The sequence below is a fragment of the Rhinolophus sinicus genome, linkage group LG02 (assembly GCF_036562045.2).
Source record: "Rhinolophus sinicus isolate RSC01 linkage group LG02, ASM3656204v1, whole genome shotgun sequence".
NCBI classification, from domain to species: Eukaryota; Metazoa; Chordata; class Mammalia; order Chiroptera; family Rhinolophidae; genus Rhinolophus; species Rhinolophus sinicus.
Window position 1 is genome coordinate 59,160,704 of NC_133752.1, and position 18,273 is coordinate 59,178,976.

General features: G+C 31.3%; 1 protein-coding gene across 1 annotated transcript; it reads right to left on the reverse strand.

Moving 5' to 3' along the window:
• Positions 1-5,418: 5,418 nt before the first annotated feature.
• On the reverse strand, positions 5,419-18,072 carry CSN3 (casein kappa). Its single transcript, XM_019757077.2, has 4 exons — positions 18,039-18,072; positions 11,388-11,446; positions 7,074-7,106; positions 5,419-5,877 (listed from the first exon to the last, which is right to left on the reverse strand). Exons 1-4 carry the CDS (start codon positions 18,070-18,072, stop codon positions 5,419-5,421), a joined length of 585 nt encoding a protein of 194 aa, XP_019612636.2.
• Between the last annotated feature and the right edge of the window lie 201 nt (positions 18,073-18,273).

Consider the following 18,273-nt stretch of genomic DNA (forward strand, 5'->3'; position numbering starts at 1 on the left):
CTTTTTTCTATTGCAGAGAGACTGAGAAAACTTAAATAAGATTACTGGTGACAAGGGTTAATACTGATTAAAAGAAAGTCAAGTCTTGACAAAATCAGTTGCTTGTGTGGATTCTTCTCATGGAAATATTATGTTTCACTCTTCCATCTTTACTTAGGAAAAAACAGGATACTTTTATGCCTTAAAAAATTTTTATTATTTGTACTATTACTTGAAATTATTAGTTTAAAAATTACTATTTCTGTGGCATGAGGTATGTCAAGGTTTTATTCTTTAAGGTTCTTGTCTTAACCATCCCAACATGGTTGTAAGTATTTTGTGATGAATGATTCAAAAGAATAATTTTTAAATATGAAAAATATAAGTATGTTAATTCAAAATATTAATTTTATAGAAATGTTTATGAGTTTAATCTTGCCTTCAAGAGTTTCTGGGATTTCTCAGTATATTTTAGTAAAATATGCACATAAAAAGAATACACTTGATCTTCAAGCCTTGTTTTGTTTATCAATCTGGACTTTTAGGTTTATAGCCTTTATTTGAATAATATGGGCATCTGGCCACTACTACAGTGTATCACATTAAGAAATTAGGAAGAAGACATGCCATTATCTCTTCATGCTAGAGTCAAGATAATACATAATATTGATATATAATAGCAATTTGGTTATCATTCTGTTGACATTCTTGGAAGGGTAGCAAAGGTTTTCTTAAGAATGTGATATCTAAGTCAAGAAGTCAAATTTTGATTATGTGATGTGAATTATCAAAAGGACAAGCAGATTCAGAAAAGTGCTGGTGATGACGATGATCCAGCTAAAGCTGTTACAGGAGTTTTTGAATCACTGGGATGTGGGGTATAAGATCTAATGGAGAGAGGTAAGGTGGGAAGGTAATAGCAAGATCATGAAAGTTGACTTCATCTTGTGGACAGTGAATATCATTGGAAATGTCTCTTAGGGAATTTAGGGATAAAGGGATGAACATTTATTGAATACCCAGTTAATAAACAGCATGCTTATGAATGTCTCAGATTAAAGGTCATGTGTTCTAGTAGTAAGATAATGGAAGCTGGTGGATTGAATTGATAGAGTTCAAAGCGAAACTCTACCATTTAGTATCTTTCTGATGTTGTTCAAATTACTTAATCTCTCTGAACCTGTTTTCTAAGAGGTACCATATGGTACCGTGTGGAATAAAGTAGTACCTGTAAAATCTTTGGTACAGAGCCTGACATGTATATCAATAAATAAAACAAAAAGCAGTTGCTGTTCTACATATTACTGAAGATCATACGGTTAAGTAATGTTGAACTAAAAATTTGATTCAGTTTTACCCAAATCTAAAGTCCATAAATTTTCACTATGTTATGATTAACCATTTTGAAGTTATGTTCACATATACAAAACGAGGATCAATAACACATTATTTCAAGAGGTTATAGGTGAAGACTAAGAGGCTGATATATGTGAAAGTGCTTTGTACATTTTAAAATGCAATGTAAATGCCCATTATAGAACTCATCATGGAATTCTGGAAGACCTGAGAACTTTCAGATAAGGCTGTTTTGTAGCACCTGAAAATGAAATGTTTCTCTGAACTCATTAGACCATGAAGTCCTAAATGTGGGAGGAAACCTGCTATATTCACATAGTGGGCATTTGGCAAATAATTGATGAATGAGTCTGATCCAGGTCAGATTTCTTTTCTGTGCTAAAGACCTAATTTCTAATTAGTTACAAACCACGTTCACTTAGAAGCACCCTAGCATCAAAAATAATTTATTCAAATCCAAAATAAGCAACTCATCAATGTATTTTCTTAACTTATTAATAGTAGTTGAGGGATTTACTATGTAATATTAGTTGCATAGAATTCTTCAACTAGTTACTCCTATTGGTACAAAGATGGGGTAATGTCGTATCAGGGAGGTAAGGGTTTAACTTAAAATCCCACTTTTAACAATGCTTTTTCTTACTATTATTTAATTAGACATGTTATATTAATATGAGCCAATATTAATACTTATGTTTTTCTATTTCAAACTATTTTTTTTATATTTAATCTCACCCACCAGATTAGAAATGCTTTTATAGTAGTTTTCACTATAGCAAAATGGTCTGGGTTTAAATCCCAGATCCACTTAGGGAAAATTGCTTCATTTCTCTTTCATAGTGATAAGAATAATAATAATTAATCAATGCATACATATTAAATGAGCAAATGCCTGTAAATAAAGAGAAGATTGGCCTATAGTCTGTACTATGTAACTGTTGATTGCTTATTATTAAAATAATATTGTTTTGTGTCCCGCAATAATTCTTTTAGTAAATTGTACATAGTAGGTGATAAGGTTTTTTTTTATTAATGAATTAAATTTTACTTTTTCTACACTTTAAAGTTGTTTTTCAAGAAATTGGTAATATTATTAATAGTCATAGCAAATGAGGCTCAACCATGTCATACTTCTGACCAGCCTCCCTTCCAACTACAGCAATTGATTGAGAGAGCAAGTAAAAGCTTGGAAATCACTCCTAATAATAGCACATCTATTGAGGGTTTCAGCAAAAGATTTGATGGGTGACCAGTAAGCACTTTATAAGAGTTAAGTGATTTATATTCTTCCTGCCATGATGTGTTAAATATGGAGCAAGCACATAAATGACCCACTCATTTTTCTTGGTGTATTTGATTAAGGGAAACACTATGTTATATTTTTGGACTTTGAGTTTTCATTAATTTTTGTAGACTGGCAGACCTCAGTTCCAGAAGCTTCCTGGTGTGTGTGTGTGTGTGTGTGTGTGTGTGTGTGTATGTGTTAGTGTGTTTGGACAGCTGTGAAATGGTATCTTCCAGTCTGGGGGAAACTGGTCGTGCAGGTCAAAAGCCTCAGTCAACTCCTGTTAATGTTGCCGTGCGTCTGTGTTTGTAGCTGTGGTCATCTACATCCTGAGCCTGATTGTGCCCAGGATTTGCTCTTGGGAATGGTCTAGACTAAAGTTAGCAATACATTTGGACACTTAAATTTAATGCTAACTCTAGCATTCCCATGTCTCAGAAGAGTCACTTTGGGGACCTCTGGGTTGGAACACAATGGCTTAGTTCTTCTTGGTCCCAGTGACTAGGCCATAAATTTAGATGTTCCAGAATCATCCTGGAGAAGACATTCTTGATCAGTGTTAGACCGTGTACCACTTTGAGAATCAGAAAAAATTATGAACCTTGTCCCCAGTTAAACTTGTGTACTCCAACTCACACGAAATTTGCCTTGGAGTTTCAAGATTTGAAAGACCCTGAGGCTTATCCACAGACTCGTCTCAAGTTAAGAGATCCAGTTGCATTCAATGGACTTTATTGTACAAGAACCAAAAAATTAAAAGTGGCATGAAAGTAAAATGTAAGAGGAAAGAAAAAGGAGTTGAATTTGTGAAAATCACATTCTCTCTTCATTGAAGGCAGACAAGTGGACAAAGGAGAATTTGAAGCAGTCATTTGGTTTCAGCAAGACCTATAAAAAAATGATGACATTTTAGGAATTTAGTTCATAATGTGTTAATAGTTATCATGATATGTAGATTTTATTTAGCTTCTATAATTTGTCTCTGTGTCTAAGAAGTTAGTGTACAAAGACTTTATTAAGTTAAAAATTTTAATTTAAATATTTAAACTTGGCATATAGTGAATCGGAGATCATGAACTTCACCTAATATTTATAGATAGACTCTGTCCTTTTCACGCTTTTTTATAAGTGATATACAATGGTTTTAACCATTGCATAAATTTAGATTCATGAGTTTTGAGTAAATATAATGATTGAAATAGTGATTATTCTATTAAAAACATAATGATGTAATAATATATTTTGGATCAATAAAATACATAACTACATACTAAATTACTTGCTTTCATATTCTCTCCATTTGTTTTCTTATTTTGCTTTCTAAATTTTAATAAGTCAAAAATTCATTCAGCTTATCTTCTTTCTCCTATTAGATGTCTATTATAACAATTAAATAATACAATTTACACATGTACTGATATAAGGAAACCATAGCGTGTTTTCTGTTCTGCAAATTAGACAGCCCATATGGAAATACATGACACAGTAATAATTAAGCCTCACTTCTGAAATCAAACAGGGTTGATTTGATTCCCAGTTTTGAACTTTCCACCTGTAGTAACTTAATATCTATAGGGCTATTTTCTCTTTTGTTCATTTATGAATTCAGGAAAGTAATATAATCTGCTCCATATGGTTGCTATCGGCATAAACTGAAACACATTATGTGAAGTTTATATCGTTTAGTAAAGATTTGAGATATTGGCTATCAGTAAATTTTACAATTTATTAACTTTGTTTTCTAATGCATTCCATTTTACAGATTTATTTATTTATTTATTTATTTATTTATTTATTTATTTATTTATTTTCAGAAAGTTCAGGGCGAGTAATAGCTTGCCTAAGGTCACACAATGGAAGAAGCAGCCTTCTCTAATCTAATGCTATTACCATTATATCACAGATCACTGTGTTCTGTTTTAGATCACAAAACATGAAGACAATGTGATACACTGAAAATATTTGTTGCAAAGACTCTCAAAATTTTGTAACTTTCTCCCCAAATTATTTCACACTCTTTGGTAATTTCCTATTTCATTAATCTTCCTCTTTATTTAACTTATCCCCATATGTTTCAAATTATTTTAGACTCTGCCATTATCTATTGATCCAAATAATAAACAGAAAAACTTTGCATCACATTTAAGGTTCTGAAAGTATCCTCTAAATATATATGTACTTTTCAAATTAAAAATTAGTATTCTTCCATGAGTTTATTTTAAAATAGGAGAAATTTGGGGTGCCTAACTTCGTGAATCCTTTCAGAAATGAAGTCTGAAATAAAGGAATGCTTGGAAAACATCATTTCCTTTCACTTTATTTATACCAAAATTAGGTGCAAACACACTGGTAAGCAATTAAAATGCATTTAAACTCATACCCAGTATAAGTTGTTCTAAGAAAATTCATTTTTGAGGTTAGAAAAAACATGAGTTTAGCATAGTCTATTATTTTACTAACTTTGTGTGTGATTAAAAATGAAATAAAGTAGATTCTAGGAGTGTTCTAATTGTTGAAAAAAATTTAATGATGAAATCCCCAAGTATTCTTAATTTTGTAAAATAAGATTATTTTTCATTTCTTGTTGGAACAGAATCTAGTGTATCAATGCTATGGTACAACCAAGTTAAAATTATAGTCAGCACATTTTGCCTGTCCCCATAGCAGACTTAATTTATTCATTTATAGCATTTAGATTTTATGATTGTATTGGTAAATCCATGAATTTTGTCTTCATTCATTTTCTTTTCTTTTGCTCATTTACCTGAGTTATCTTCTTTGATGCTTCCATAGAATTTTTAGACCATGGATGAAACAAGTGTGACTGTGGTAGTCTCAGGTATGCTTGTGATGAATTCTGAGGAAGGTTTTGGAGTAACTCCAGTGCTCACCATTGATTCAGTGGTAGGAATAATTGTAGGGTTAACAGTAGCAATGGTATTGATGTTAGGAATGACTGTTTTATCTTGAGTTTTTTTGGGGGGAACAGCAATAAATGATGGATGTTGGTATGAGTGATGTACCACATTGCGTGGGTAGATATTTGGCAGGATTTGCTGCTGAGGAATTTGCACACGTGGCCTAAATGCAACTAGTTTTGCATAATATGGATAAGGCATATATTGGTTATTAATTGGTACAGCTGGTCTATATTGGTAGGAATTGTGTTCAAAAGGAGGGTAACTATTCAGCACATACTGAATTGGAATATATTTGACTGTGTATTGATCAAACAATCTTTCGTTATTCTCACGGCACTGCAAAAAGAATAAATTATGAAGAATGGTATTATTGTATGGTAGAATGTAGAGATATCTTAAATCAGAATTTTTTGAAATAATATGTTATAGTATTTGACATTGAGTAAATACAATCTTGGAAGTAGTGAACACAGCAACCATATTGTTTGATAAGATATGATTTGTACACTTTCCATTCACTTCTTGATTTTCATCAAATATTAAAAATAATATTAGTTTCAAACAAATTAGATGAGATAATCCATAATGTAAACCACATAGCCCAGAGCTTGGCATATATGAAAATTGCTCAGTAAATGTTGGGCGTTATAATAAGTACAACAGCTAGAAAAATCTCATAGAGAGCTTTGACATACTATATGAGAGAAACATCTATATTATATTACACATGTTATTGCCAACACACATTTGTAATTATTTACAAATTTTATTTATCTAGAGATTAGACTGAGGGCACTTTTTTTCTAAACTAATTATAGCACAATAGTAAAATAATGTGATATGTGAGAATTCCTAGATTTATACTTTGGATGTTTTTTTCAGCTTAATTTTATCCATTAAAAATCAGTTAAGGAATTTTCGTATATGTGCTGCCGAAGCGAGCACCAGTTAAGGAATTTTCAATTTTTATTTATTTCTGTTCTACTGATTATGTGTAGTTATCAAAGTATATCATTAGATCTTTCCATATGAATAGAAACAAATCAACAAAATTATAGTGTAACAAGCATTTCTCATGAAAGAAGACATATTTAAGTGTATCTATTCAAACATATTTGGGAAACAAAAAGAGGAAGTAAATACAAGTGTATGGGAAATAGTCAAAGATGGGTCAGAGCAGGATCTTTTCCAAAGTTTTACAATGTAGGCAAGAAAGATATTTAACTTTACTTTTGTTTTCATTTTTTCTCAATATTAAATTTTGAGAGCATTTTCCCATGTTGCTAACTATATAGGAAAACCAAAAACACATGACTTGAGCAGTAAAATGAAACCAAGATTTTCAGATGAACACTGATGTTGATTCACCTGATTGGTGGTTAAGGTGAAGGTTTTTACAAAGATTATTAAATTATTTACGGACTTTAAATATTTAGATTTTAAACAGAAAGCATTTTAATATCTTTGAACTTTGCAGAAAAGTATACTTGGAAATTCGTCTCCTCTACCAGAAATAATTAAAGTAAACTTACTGTTGGTTGTTCCTGGTTTTGCACCTCTGCACCCTGGTGAGGTTCAGAGAAATAATAAGAAATAAGTTTTTAAAAAGCAAGGAAGAGTCTAGATTTGTGTGTGTGTGTGGTTTTAAAAATTATAATCTTTCATTATTCTCATGGCACTGCAAAGAGAATAAATTATGAAGAATGGTATTATTGTATAGTAGAAACCTGTTTTGTTTGTTTTTGTTGTAATATTATAAAATATTATAAAGCATTTTGCATGGTTATTTAGCCTATAAGGTCTGTAAACCACCCACAAAAATGACATCAATATAGTAATTGAAATAGTAATAATGATCTCCATGGTTAAATTGTCTTTAAAAATCACCACCAAGGGAGAAAAATTCAAGGTTGAAAATAATATGATCATCTGATTCTTGTACCAACAAATACACATTTGTTTAAATGAAAAGTATGAATAAACTATATTTAGTTTATATTAAATGCACATTGTTAAAAATAAGAAGAGCATTGAGAACATTTTCTTTGTCTCCTTCTAAGATGATTTATGAGGTTTACTAGATTTAAAACAATTGCCTCTAGCATAATATGTTATATAAATAACAGATTTTGAAAAATCAAATTTCATTTGTTTTTAAAGTACTTTTCTTAATCTAGATTGCAATGTGTATAGGTAATCAGGAGTGAGAAAATAATTTTCATAAACAAGTATATATAAAACTTTAAAAATTAACAAAAGTTTCATAAACTTTTGAGATGAGGTCATAATATTAAATATTTTAAAAATGACAGCTCTAGTTTAGGACTTTTCACACATATCCCTTGGATAAAAAAAGACTCTAGAAATCTTCTGAAAGTTGTAGGCATAAAAATTAGAAATTTGATAAAAATAATAAAATTCAGGATGTGTTGAGACAAAGACTAGTTTTCCTCTAAAAGTATTAAATTATTACCATGTTTCCCTGAAAATCAAACCAGACAATCAGCTGTAATGCGTCTTTTGGAACAAAAATTAATATAAGACCCGGTCTTATATTATATTATAGCAAAATAAGACCGAATCTTATATTAATTTTTGCTCCAAAAGGCGCATTGGAGCTGATTGTCCGGCTAGGTTTTATTTTGGGGGAAACATGGTAGTTTAAAGTTTTAAAAGTAATATGAATATCATAGAAACTTTGCCTACACTCAAAAATTCTGATAATCTAAACTTAATATAATATCAATCTATATTATGTATTCCTGGTACATGTTTATTTTAGTATCTTGTATCTTGCTTTTTTTGAAGATGCATAATCTCTCATAATATTTTTCCATTTATCTCACAGTTTTTAGACTTACATATTTGTAGTTGAAAAATAGATGATTACGTCATGAATAGTTTTTTTTTTACCTCTGTTGTTTGCCACTAAGCCTCTTCTTTCAAAAAACGTTTTATTATAAATAGATAAATAATATCTGTATACTAGTGACCTTTTTAAATACTTTTTATTGATTCCCTAAGATAGTTTTTAAAACGTGATTTTTAGAGAGGACAATACTTTTTGGTAGGAATTATCAAATTGTACATAAAGGTTCTGCCAACTTATAACGCCACCAATATCTTATAACATTGTGCAGTTCATCTCATAATTGCTAGTAATACATATTATCTTAACTGGTTTTATTTTGGAGAGAAGAGATAAATTAGTACATAAAAGATGCTATCATATTGCTGTTTTCATTTATATAATTTTGACTACTCATAAGATGGAATGATAAAATCTATAAATTTTCATTCTTGTTCAGAATTATTTGTTCAACTCCATAGGGCTTGAAGCTTTTGTAAAATTGGGAAGGAGTGTTTGGGGGCTAGCACAGGCTCAAGTAACTCAAGAAGACATTGCTATATGGCAGGCTATTGTGGATCATTTTCTGATTTCAACTTTAATTCCTAGTATCACTTAAAGAGAAAACCAAAGTTCTAAATGTACAGGTAGCCACAATAAAATGGAATTTCAAAGAATAAATGAAAGAAAATAGACAATTCTCCAAAGAGGACATACAGATGGCCAATAGACATATGAAAAGATGCTCAACATCACTAATCATCAGAGAAATGCAAATAAAAACCACAATGAGATACCACCTCACACCAATCAGAATGGCTATCATCAGTAAGACAAATAATAACAAGTGTTGGAGAGGCTGTGGAGAAAAAGGAACCCTCATACACTGTTGGTGGGAATGCAGATTGGTGCAGCTAATATGGAAGGCAGTGTGGAGATTCCTCAAAAAATTAGGAATAGAATTGCCATATGACCCAGCAATCCCTTCCCTGGGTATCTACTCAACAAATCTGAAAACATTTATCTGTAAAGATATATGTGCTCCAGTGTTCATTGCAGCTTTATTTATGGTGGCCATGACATGGAAACAACCATTGTCCTTTGATAGATGATTGGATATAGAAAATGTAGTATATATACACAATGAAATATTATTCTGCCATAAGAAAAGATGAAATACTGCCATTTGCGACCACATGAATGGATCATGAGATTATTATGCTAAACAAAACAAGTCAGACAGAAAAAGTCGAGAACCATATGATTTCATTGATATGTGGGTTATGCAACTGAAAAGAAGAAAGGGACAAGACAAACAAATGAAGGAACAAAAACTCATAGAAACAGACAATAGTTTAGTGGTTACCAGAAGGTAAAGGGGGCGGGGAATGGTAGATGAGGGTAAACGGAATCAAATATATGGTGATGGAAGAAGTGACTTGGTGGTGAACACACGATGTGATATACAAATGACGTATTACAGAATTGTACACTTGAAACCTATGTAACTTTACTAACCATTGTCACCTCCACAAACTTTAATTAAAAAAACTAAAGAAAATAAATGTGAGTCATAATACAAATTTTTAAAAATTTGACTTTAAGAATTAACCTAATAGAATTATTTTTACAGATATTATCTTAAAAAGACAAGTCTAAATTTAATAATAAATGAATTATGAAACAAGGACTAGTGCTCTCCCAAATTTTATAATCTAAGAGGAGGTCATAAAACATCATTTCATGTTTGTTTTCCTATTCTTACTGTTGGCAAATAAGTGCCTAAGATCCCCAAATGAACATGAAAATAAAACAGAGCAATAGCCAAAACAACGATAAAAACAAGTTAAAAAAATTGAAAAACCCCAAATCTTTCTCTTGTTTTAATAGCCATAGTACACAGAATGTAATTCATAGAAATACCTGAAAACCTTAGAGTTGTTCATGTATATGATCCCTGGGGAGGAGTCAGAGTCAGTCAGTTGACATAATAGGAAATATAACAAAAGATCTGATAATGTTTGAATGGTAAAGGTGGATGTGTCAAGGTCTTTAAAACTGGTGGAAAAGCTTTAAAAAGCTCCTCATTCTTTAATGACTTAAGCTCTAAAGAGATTGGAGTCTGTGTGAAATAGGAATTTAATTTTACAAAGTTCTGATTCTGGACTGTGATTTCTGTATTATTCTCTTTTTATCTTTATTAAATCTGTTGGGATGACAATGGTTCATAAAATTATATAGGTTTCAAGTGTACAATTCTATAATATATCATCTATATATTCCATTGTATGTTCACCATCCAGAGTCAGTTCTCCTTCTATCGCCATATATTTGACCTCCTTTACCCTTTTTTATCACACTCCTCTCCCCTCTTACTCTCTGGTAACCACCAAACTGTTCTCTGTGTCTATAATTTTTGTTTGTTTTGTTTGTTGCTTTCAGTTTTATATGCCACATATGAGTAAAGTTCTATGGTTCTTCACTTTTTCTGTCTGACTTATTTTGCTTAGCATGATAATCTCAAGATCCATCCATGTTGTCACAATGGCAGTATTTCCTCTTATGGCTGAGTAATATTCCATTGTATTATTCTTTATAAATTATTTTTAGAACTTTTTATAATTTAAAAATATTTTCAGTATTGATTTTCCCCCCAGAACATATTTTCTCTATAGTATGAGAATTTTAAAGGCTTTCTGTACATGATAATATGTGATTTCCTAAATCCTGGAAACTAGAAGGACATTCAGAAGAACATGGCTTTAATTTCATAATAGAAATAAACATAAAAATAAATTACTTTTAACAAAATATAGCTAGTATGCAGCTATTTTGTTCTGTAAATTATAATTGTTTTAGAAATTTGAATAATTCAGGCCCTTAAAATTTTATTTTTTAAAAAATTATTTATTTATTATTTTTATTAGTTTCAGGTGTACAAAGCAATGTAAAAAATTTTAACATATTAATACAAATTGATTAGAAGATATTAACTCACCAAAAAAGGCATGGTTAATGCCAGGATATTCACAACTAAGAAAAAACTCATCGTTGCACCTAAAAATAGAAATTAAAAATATTAAATTAAAAGGATCTGTTACTAATAATTTAGGAGTGATTTGGAGCAATGTTTTCTTTGCTTTAAGAAAAAAAAAGCCAGATTTATGGGTAGATTTAACCAATGTGGAAAATCTATTTTATCAAAAGCTTTAAAAAACCAAACTTGGAGTATAACATTTATGAATTTAATTTTTGACTATATTACTGAAAGTATCATTACAATGTTAATCATTAATTCATTTACCATATGCCACGAACCTACTAGGAACAAGTCATGGTGTCAAGTGTTGAGATTATCAGGGTGAATTGGTCTTGCCAACAAGTAGCATCAATTTTAGAAACAAAGTTGTAACATACACAAATCACTGTAAGAGGAAAGAAAGCAGAAAATGTCACAAAAGTGGTTTTCTACAGAAAATACATTTCAGTTAAGAAATTCACAAGTTCTTTGTGTAGGGGATAGCATATACCGCGTTTCCCAAAAATAAGACCAGGTCTTATATTACTTTTTGCTCCAAAAGACGCATTAGGGCATATTTTCAGGGGATGTCTTTTTTTTCATGTACAACAACTTACATTAATTCAAATACAGTTGTGTCATCTTCTTCTGGAACATTGTCATAATGTACTAAATGCATCTGGCTGATGATCTTAACTGGAGCTTATTTTCGGGGTAGGTCTTATTTTCAGGGAAACAGGGTAGGTGGGACTTGCCCATGCAGAGATTCATAGGGAGAGAAATTTTCAAGTAGAGGAGAAAGCCTTGGGAATACAGATGGACATTTTGAATGGAGAGTTTTATGAGAAGGGAAAGATAAAGTTGGAAAGAAAGTTTAAGACAGAAATGGGAGAGGCCTTAAATGCCAATTTAGAGTTAGGCATGGCTTTGTAAATAATGAAAAACAGATGAGTGATTTTGAATTAGAGATTGATGTAACTACACATTTCTTTGGAGGACTGAGTCCTATCTCAGACTCTATACTTGTATAACTTTGGCCAAATAATTTCTCTTACATGGGCCTTACCTTTCTTACCTATAAAATGGAGGCTTGAACTAAGTAATTTCTAAAATTCTGCAATTCCGCAATCAATCTAACAGGAAAATGCAAGATAGAAGGAGGAAAGTATTCTGACACTGCTTTTTTTCATAATCTGCTTTTCCAGTAATTGTAAATCATATGATTAACTTGATTGTGTTAATAAGAAATATAGATATTACATTTATAGTGGCTTTAACTGAAATATTTAAAGAAATAAATTTGCCTTATATTTCTAAAGGAGTATAGATTTCACACCTGTTTATTTGATCCTTTTTTAATAATTTTCTTTTTAGAAAGATGCATGTAACACTTCAAAATTTAAATATTTAAGTACATATTGTATTTGTGAAGTAAATAACTATGTAGTTTTTCCAGCTATTTTTATTGCACAGATTTGTTTCCTACGAACTGAGTTTTATAAAAGATGATCGCAGAGTTAAAGTCCAGATCAGGGAAAAGGGAGCACATGAGGCTCCATTTGCTTCTGATTCTCAAGTAATAATGATTAGGAAGGCTGTCTACTACACTGACTTCAGAACCACTGATAATATATCATTGGATGGAAAAGAATTCATGTGGAATCAAATTTAAACAACCTATAGCAAACTCAAGTTTCCTTGAGAGAGATAGAGTTCCTTACTAATTCTTCATTTGCCAGTTAACTTTTTTCAATTGAGATATATTTGACATATAAAATTGTACAAACTTAAGGTGTACAACATGTTGACTCAATACATTTATATATTGTTAGGTGATTGACATAGTAGTGGTAATTAGCACCTCTATGACATCACAACATTATCATTTCTTGTGGTTGGAATAATTAAGATCTAATTTCTTAGCAAATTTTATGATTATAATACAGCTAACCAAATACTTTGCCTATATAACTCAGGAAAGAATATCTTCTTTTGTAAATATAGATAACAATATTGTATTACTATCGCCAGTTAACTTACAAGTTTATAGATTAAACAATAATATGTCCATGGTGAATCACACTCCTTTTCAATTCACACAGAATTATATAACACACACAAACATTCTGTAAAAAAATGATAGTAGTGCCTCTCTTTTTAGCATAAACAGAAATCAGAGAGATAAGACCATACTTAAGTTAGCAGTTACTTTTATACTTAGTACTTAAATTTACCATCATCACATGGTAAATTTGTGAAACAGTAGAACTATTCAGCTATCATGAGAATATGAAAGGCATGTTTAAAAATAATAGTTTTACTATAACAAATAAAATTATGATATTTAGATAGAAATAAAATTTAAAATTAGTTGAGGGATCCATCAATATTATTATCACATGCCCATCTTCCTGAGAAGTTAGCTTTCTCCACTTGCCTGTAGGAATAGGATCATTGTCTTGATCACCTTCTTCTTTACAATTTATACTGTCTTTAGTAGTTTAGCCAGCTTCAGACCTTGACTTTAACCCAAAGTTAAGTTAAAAATACATTTGATCATAACACCATATAAAATCCAAGGTTTAGTTTAGAAACTAATCTCAAAATGATGCCAAGATATGTTCAAGCTTAACAATAAAGGTTCAAAGAAAGAAAATAAACTTCTAAAATAACTTTGGTGGTATTATTACTGACTAGTGTGAAAAGCAATCATTCTCTCTGGATGTTTCAACATAATTACCTTTCCTTGTGCCTGTTGTATCTTGCCAGTAGGTTGAGTTGGCCTCTAAACTGTAAAGGTAAATAACTGAAGACTAATTAAAGGGTATCTGTGCCTTGAGTCACGCAATTTATTTTCCTCTTGTGTTTTACCCAATAGGAAGATGACAAAAAGGAAAGGTTTGACAACAGCAGGGTTATCTTTGGTTCAATCTTAGTTAATGAAATGTAGAGGGGAAATAGAGTTGTCATTCATAAAGCTTAAGAGACAAGTCACACTTTCTAAAGAAATCATTTTTATATTTTATGAAGAGCTACAGAAGAGTTTTAAAAAATATTAATTACGTTCTTAATCAACTAATTCCACCTATTTGAATTTAAAGCTATTGTTACAATGAAAAAATAAGCTAGCCAAACCATTTCATATTTTAAATGTTTCTTTTTAGTTTAAGAATCTGGATATCAAGCAACCCTACATATACCGTGTTTCCCCAAAAATAAGACCTAGCTGGACAATCAGCTCTAATGCGTATTTTGGAGCAAAATTAATATAAGACCAAGTATTATATTATATTATACCAGGTCTTATAGTAAAATAAGACCGGGTCTTATATTATAGTAAAATAACACTGGGTTTTATAGTATAGTAAAATAAGACTGGGTTTTATATTAATTTTTGCTCCAAAAGACGCATTAGAGCTGATAGTCTGGCGAGGTCTTATTTTTGGGGAAACACGGTATTATGTGCTGTGGTTAGTCCTTTTCCTTACAGAATTACAACTATTGATTTTTTAAAATTAGAAAACTTACCATCTCTTACACACCCAAGTGCAACTTCTTACAAGTTAAATCTAGATATAAAATACTTTAATCAATATAAATAGGGAGCCATTTGCATTTGAGCTGCAACATGTGTTCTTCAGTAAGGTTATGGTATAAGCATTCAATATATAAGCAATCAACTTGCTGATTAATTAACATCTTATGAATCAAAGTTGTTTTCAGATTTTTAAATTTTAATAATGCAAGTGAGTTATTCTGAATGTACAAAATTAAATTATTGAATTGGAGGTAATTGTTCTGTTTCAAGGACAGCTCATTCTGATTTACAGAGTATATATCACAAAACCAACAACATGGGAGATATTTTGGTGAAAAAGAGCTACACAAATAATTTGCCTAAATAACTCAGGAAAGAATATTTTCTTTTGCTTGTATTTCTCTCAGGAAAATGTCAATTGTGACTTCACTTTAGCTGTAAAGGACTGGCCAGATTGACATATTTACAGAACGAATGTAGGACTGCCAGAGTACAAACAAGAAATAATATCAGCATTGTGGTTATTCTTATATTCCTGTCTTTTTCTTAGAACTATTTCATGTCTTATAAAGTTAGGAATGATGTTCAGAACCCTAGAATGCTTATTCAGTTTGTACAGAATAAGTTAAAGTTTTCTATTTCTCAGAATAGTTGGCTTCTGCTGTTCAGAGAAAGATGGCAGAGTTTCAAAACTGCTAAAACAAGCTGCTAAAGTAATAAGATCAGCCATTCTATTTGGACTGTTTAGTCACATCATTTTACTTTGGTTGTCAGGGTCAAGTGATAGTTGGAAGATTATGGTCTGGCTCAAATTATGAAGGTGTCCAATTCCACATGGCAATTTCTCAGTCATTAATATAGAGTTATATGTTGATATTGATTTTATTTATTTAATTCATATGTACCAGAGACTCCTTTAATAACAAGAAAATCTGTTTCACCTAGGAATGCTAGGAATCCTTCCCCCATTGAGAGGAAACCATTTCTATAGTGGCATCACCTATCCACTTCAAATAGGAATATGGTTCTCTTGGCAGTTTTGCAAAACTGAATATTATTCTTTGAGCACTTAAATTATTTCCGGTACTGTTATAGGCATCAGGGATACATTACTAACCAAAGCAGGCAAATATCCTTGCCCTTGTGGAGGTCATAGTCCAACATTTACTTGAATACTAGTGACCCTGAACATTCCCCATATACAAGTATATTGACCTAAGGCCATCTAAAAAGCTAGAGTTTTGAGTGACTCTTGTAGGTAAACTAGATGAACTCTGTATTGGAAATACCCTGCTGTTCTCCATAGAAAAGCAAAAGGGAAATCAGAACTCCCATAATATGGAATCCCAGGATGTTTGGATGTTGGATGGTGCTGAACAAAGTCTCAAAACTTAAGCTAGTGTGTAATCTAGAACTAATTCACCAGCCTTGATCTAGTCACATATGATCTTAAGTGTCATGGCCTACTCCTGAAACATCCCTGGAGTCTGGAAAGAGGACCAGCAGGGCTTCTCTGTCAAGCTACAGCTTCTTTTTGTTTAGGTCCGATAATCAGTATCTATTTCTATAACTACTCACACAGTGAAGCTGGGTAAGAGGCTATTGTGAGTTCATAAATTCACATTTCAAGCACTATGAAGTAAACATTTCGTGATGTGAAATGATGATTATTAACTCATTATACATTATGTTATCTGTAACAAGTTCTTATTGTTCTGTTAGCATTTCTTACATCTGATATATACCTTATCTCTATTTTCTCTTCTTTTGGTTTTTTTTTTTTTTCTGTCTCATTTTCTCAGCTACTTCATTAGTACCAGGCTGATCTCAATACTATATTGTATGCTTGAAGTACAAAATTACTTGTGACAGTAGTTGCAATGTAAATAACTAACACAACTTTCTATATGATTAATTCTTAAGGCATCACAAAATGAACATTTCAGTGCAGAAATTTGTGTGATTTGTAAACTGTTGCTATGATATGTGAAAATAGCATGAAATGCTCTTAAATTTTTTTCAACAGTAGCAAAATGGAATGTCACAATTTTGCTCTCCTATAAACAATTCAGTTAAATAAACAATGCACACACACATACAGTTTTTATTAAAAACACGGCACTTTGAAGAATATAGTAAAATGTCACAAACTCTGCTTGCAGAGAATATGTAAAAAGATAATGCTTTCTGTTGGGCATTGATAGGAAGACTTTTTGAGGCAGTGAGGAGACACTTCACATTATCTGGAGCCTAGAATGAAGGTAATTAGGAATTTAGCATCATCCCATGAATAAATTCAGGCTTTAGTAACTTTACTTTTAGGATCTCGGGGTTTCTGGATCCATTATAAAGACACAGATTTAAAAAAATACAATAATCAAGAAAACTTTTAATTTACATAAAGCATTATTTATCTACTATCAACCTTAGGACCCTCTGTATTTTTTTGTATTTACTCCAAAAGGTCTTTTATTCCTCTCATACCATTCAAAATAGATAGCCAGGTCAACTACAATCTCCATGTGGCCAAACTCAATGCTGATGTTTAGGTCTTAATCTCAGCAACTTTTGACATGGTGATTGGTCTTTCTCACTTGCATTGATGTTTCTTTTGTTTTTTCCTCTCAAATCTTTAGCTACTCTTAATTTTTCTTTCGATTCCTCTTATTTTCCTCAAACTCTCAATTTGGGAAAACTTCAAGGATTCCTTCTGAGTTCACCACCCCTTTACCTTTTTCCCCCCTCTCTATTTTGAGTATTGTTATCATTTACCTACTCGATTCCTATAGCCTTAAATATCGTCTGCATTCTGTTAACTACAAATTCAGGTATCCAACAATTGTTTTAACATTTCCATTTTTATGTGATATAGACATCACAAATTTCTCACGAACAAAGTAAAATATTGATCTCCAAAAGTATCCCTTTTCTCAATCAAGTCCTCTTATAGTCTTTTCCTGTGACACCATGATACTCCCAGTGGCTCAAGAGAAACTCTTATGAGTCATCTTTTGTTCTCTTCTCCCCAACAATCCATTAGAAGAATTATAGTCCTATCTTAACCTGAATCTGCCACCACTTTCTTGTCTTACCTTTATCGCCCTCTTCAGTCCCATCTACTGACATCTCACATCTGACCATCCCATTGTTCCCTTTCTGGTATCACTAATTTCACTCTTGTCACCTTATGATCATTCGTCACATAGTAATAAAAATATTACTTTTTGGACATATGTGTGATATGATTATTCTGCTTAAAATCTTTCATAAACACTTAGAATAAATTCCAAATATTTTATCAAGGCCTCTCAGTTTCTATAAAATTCA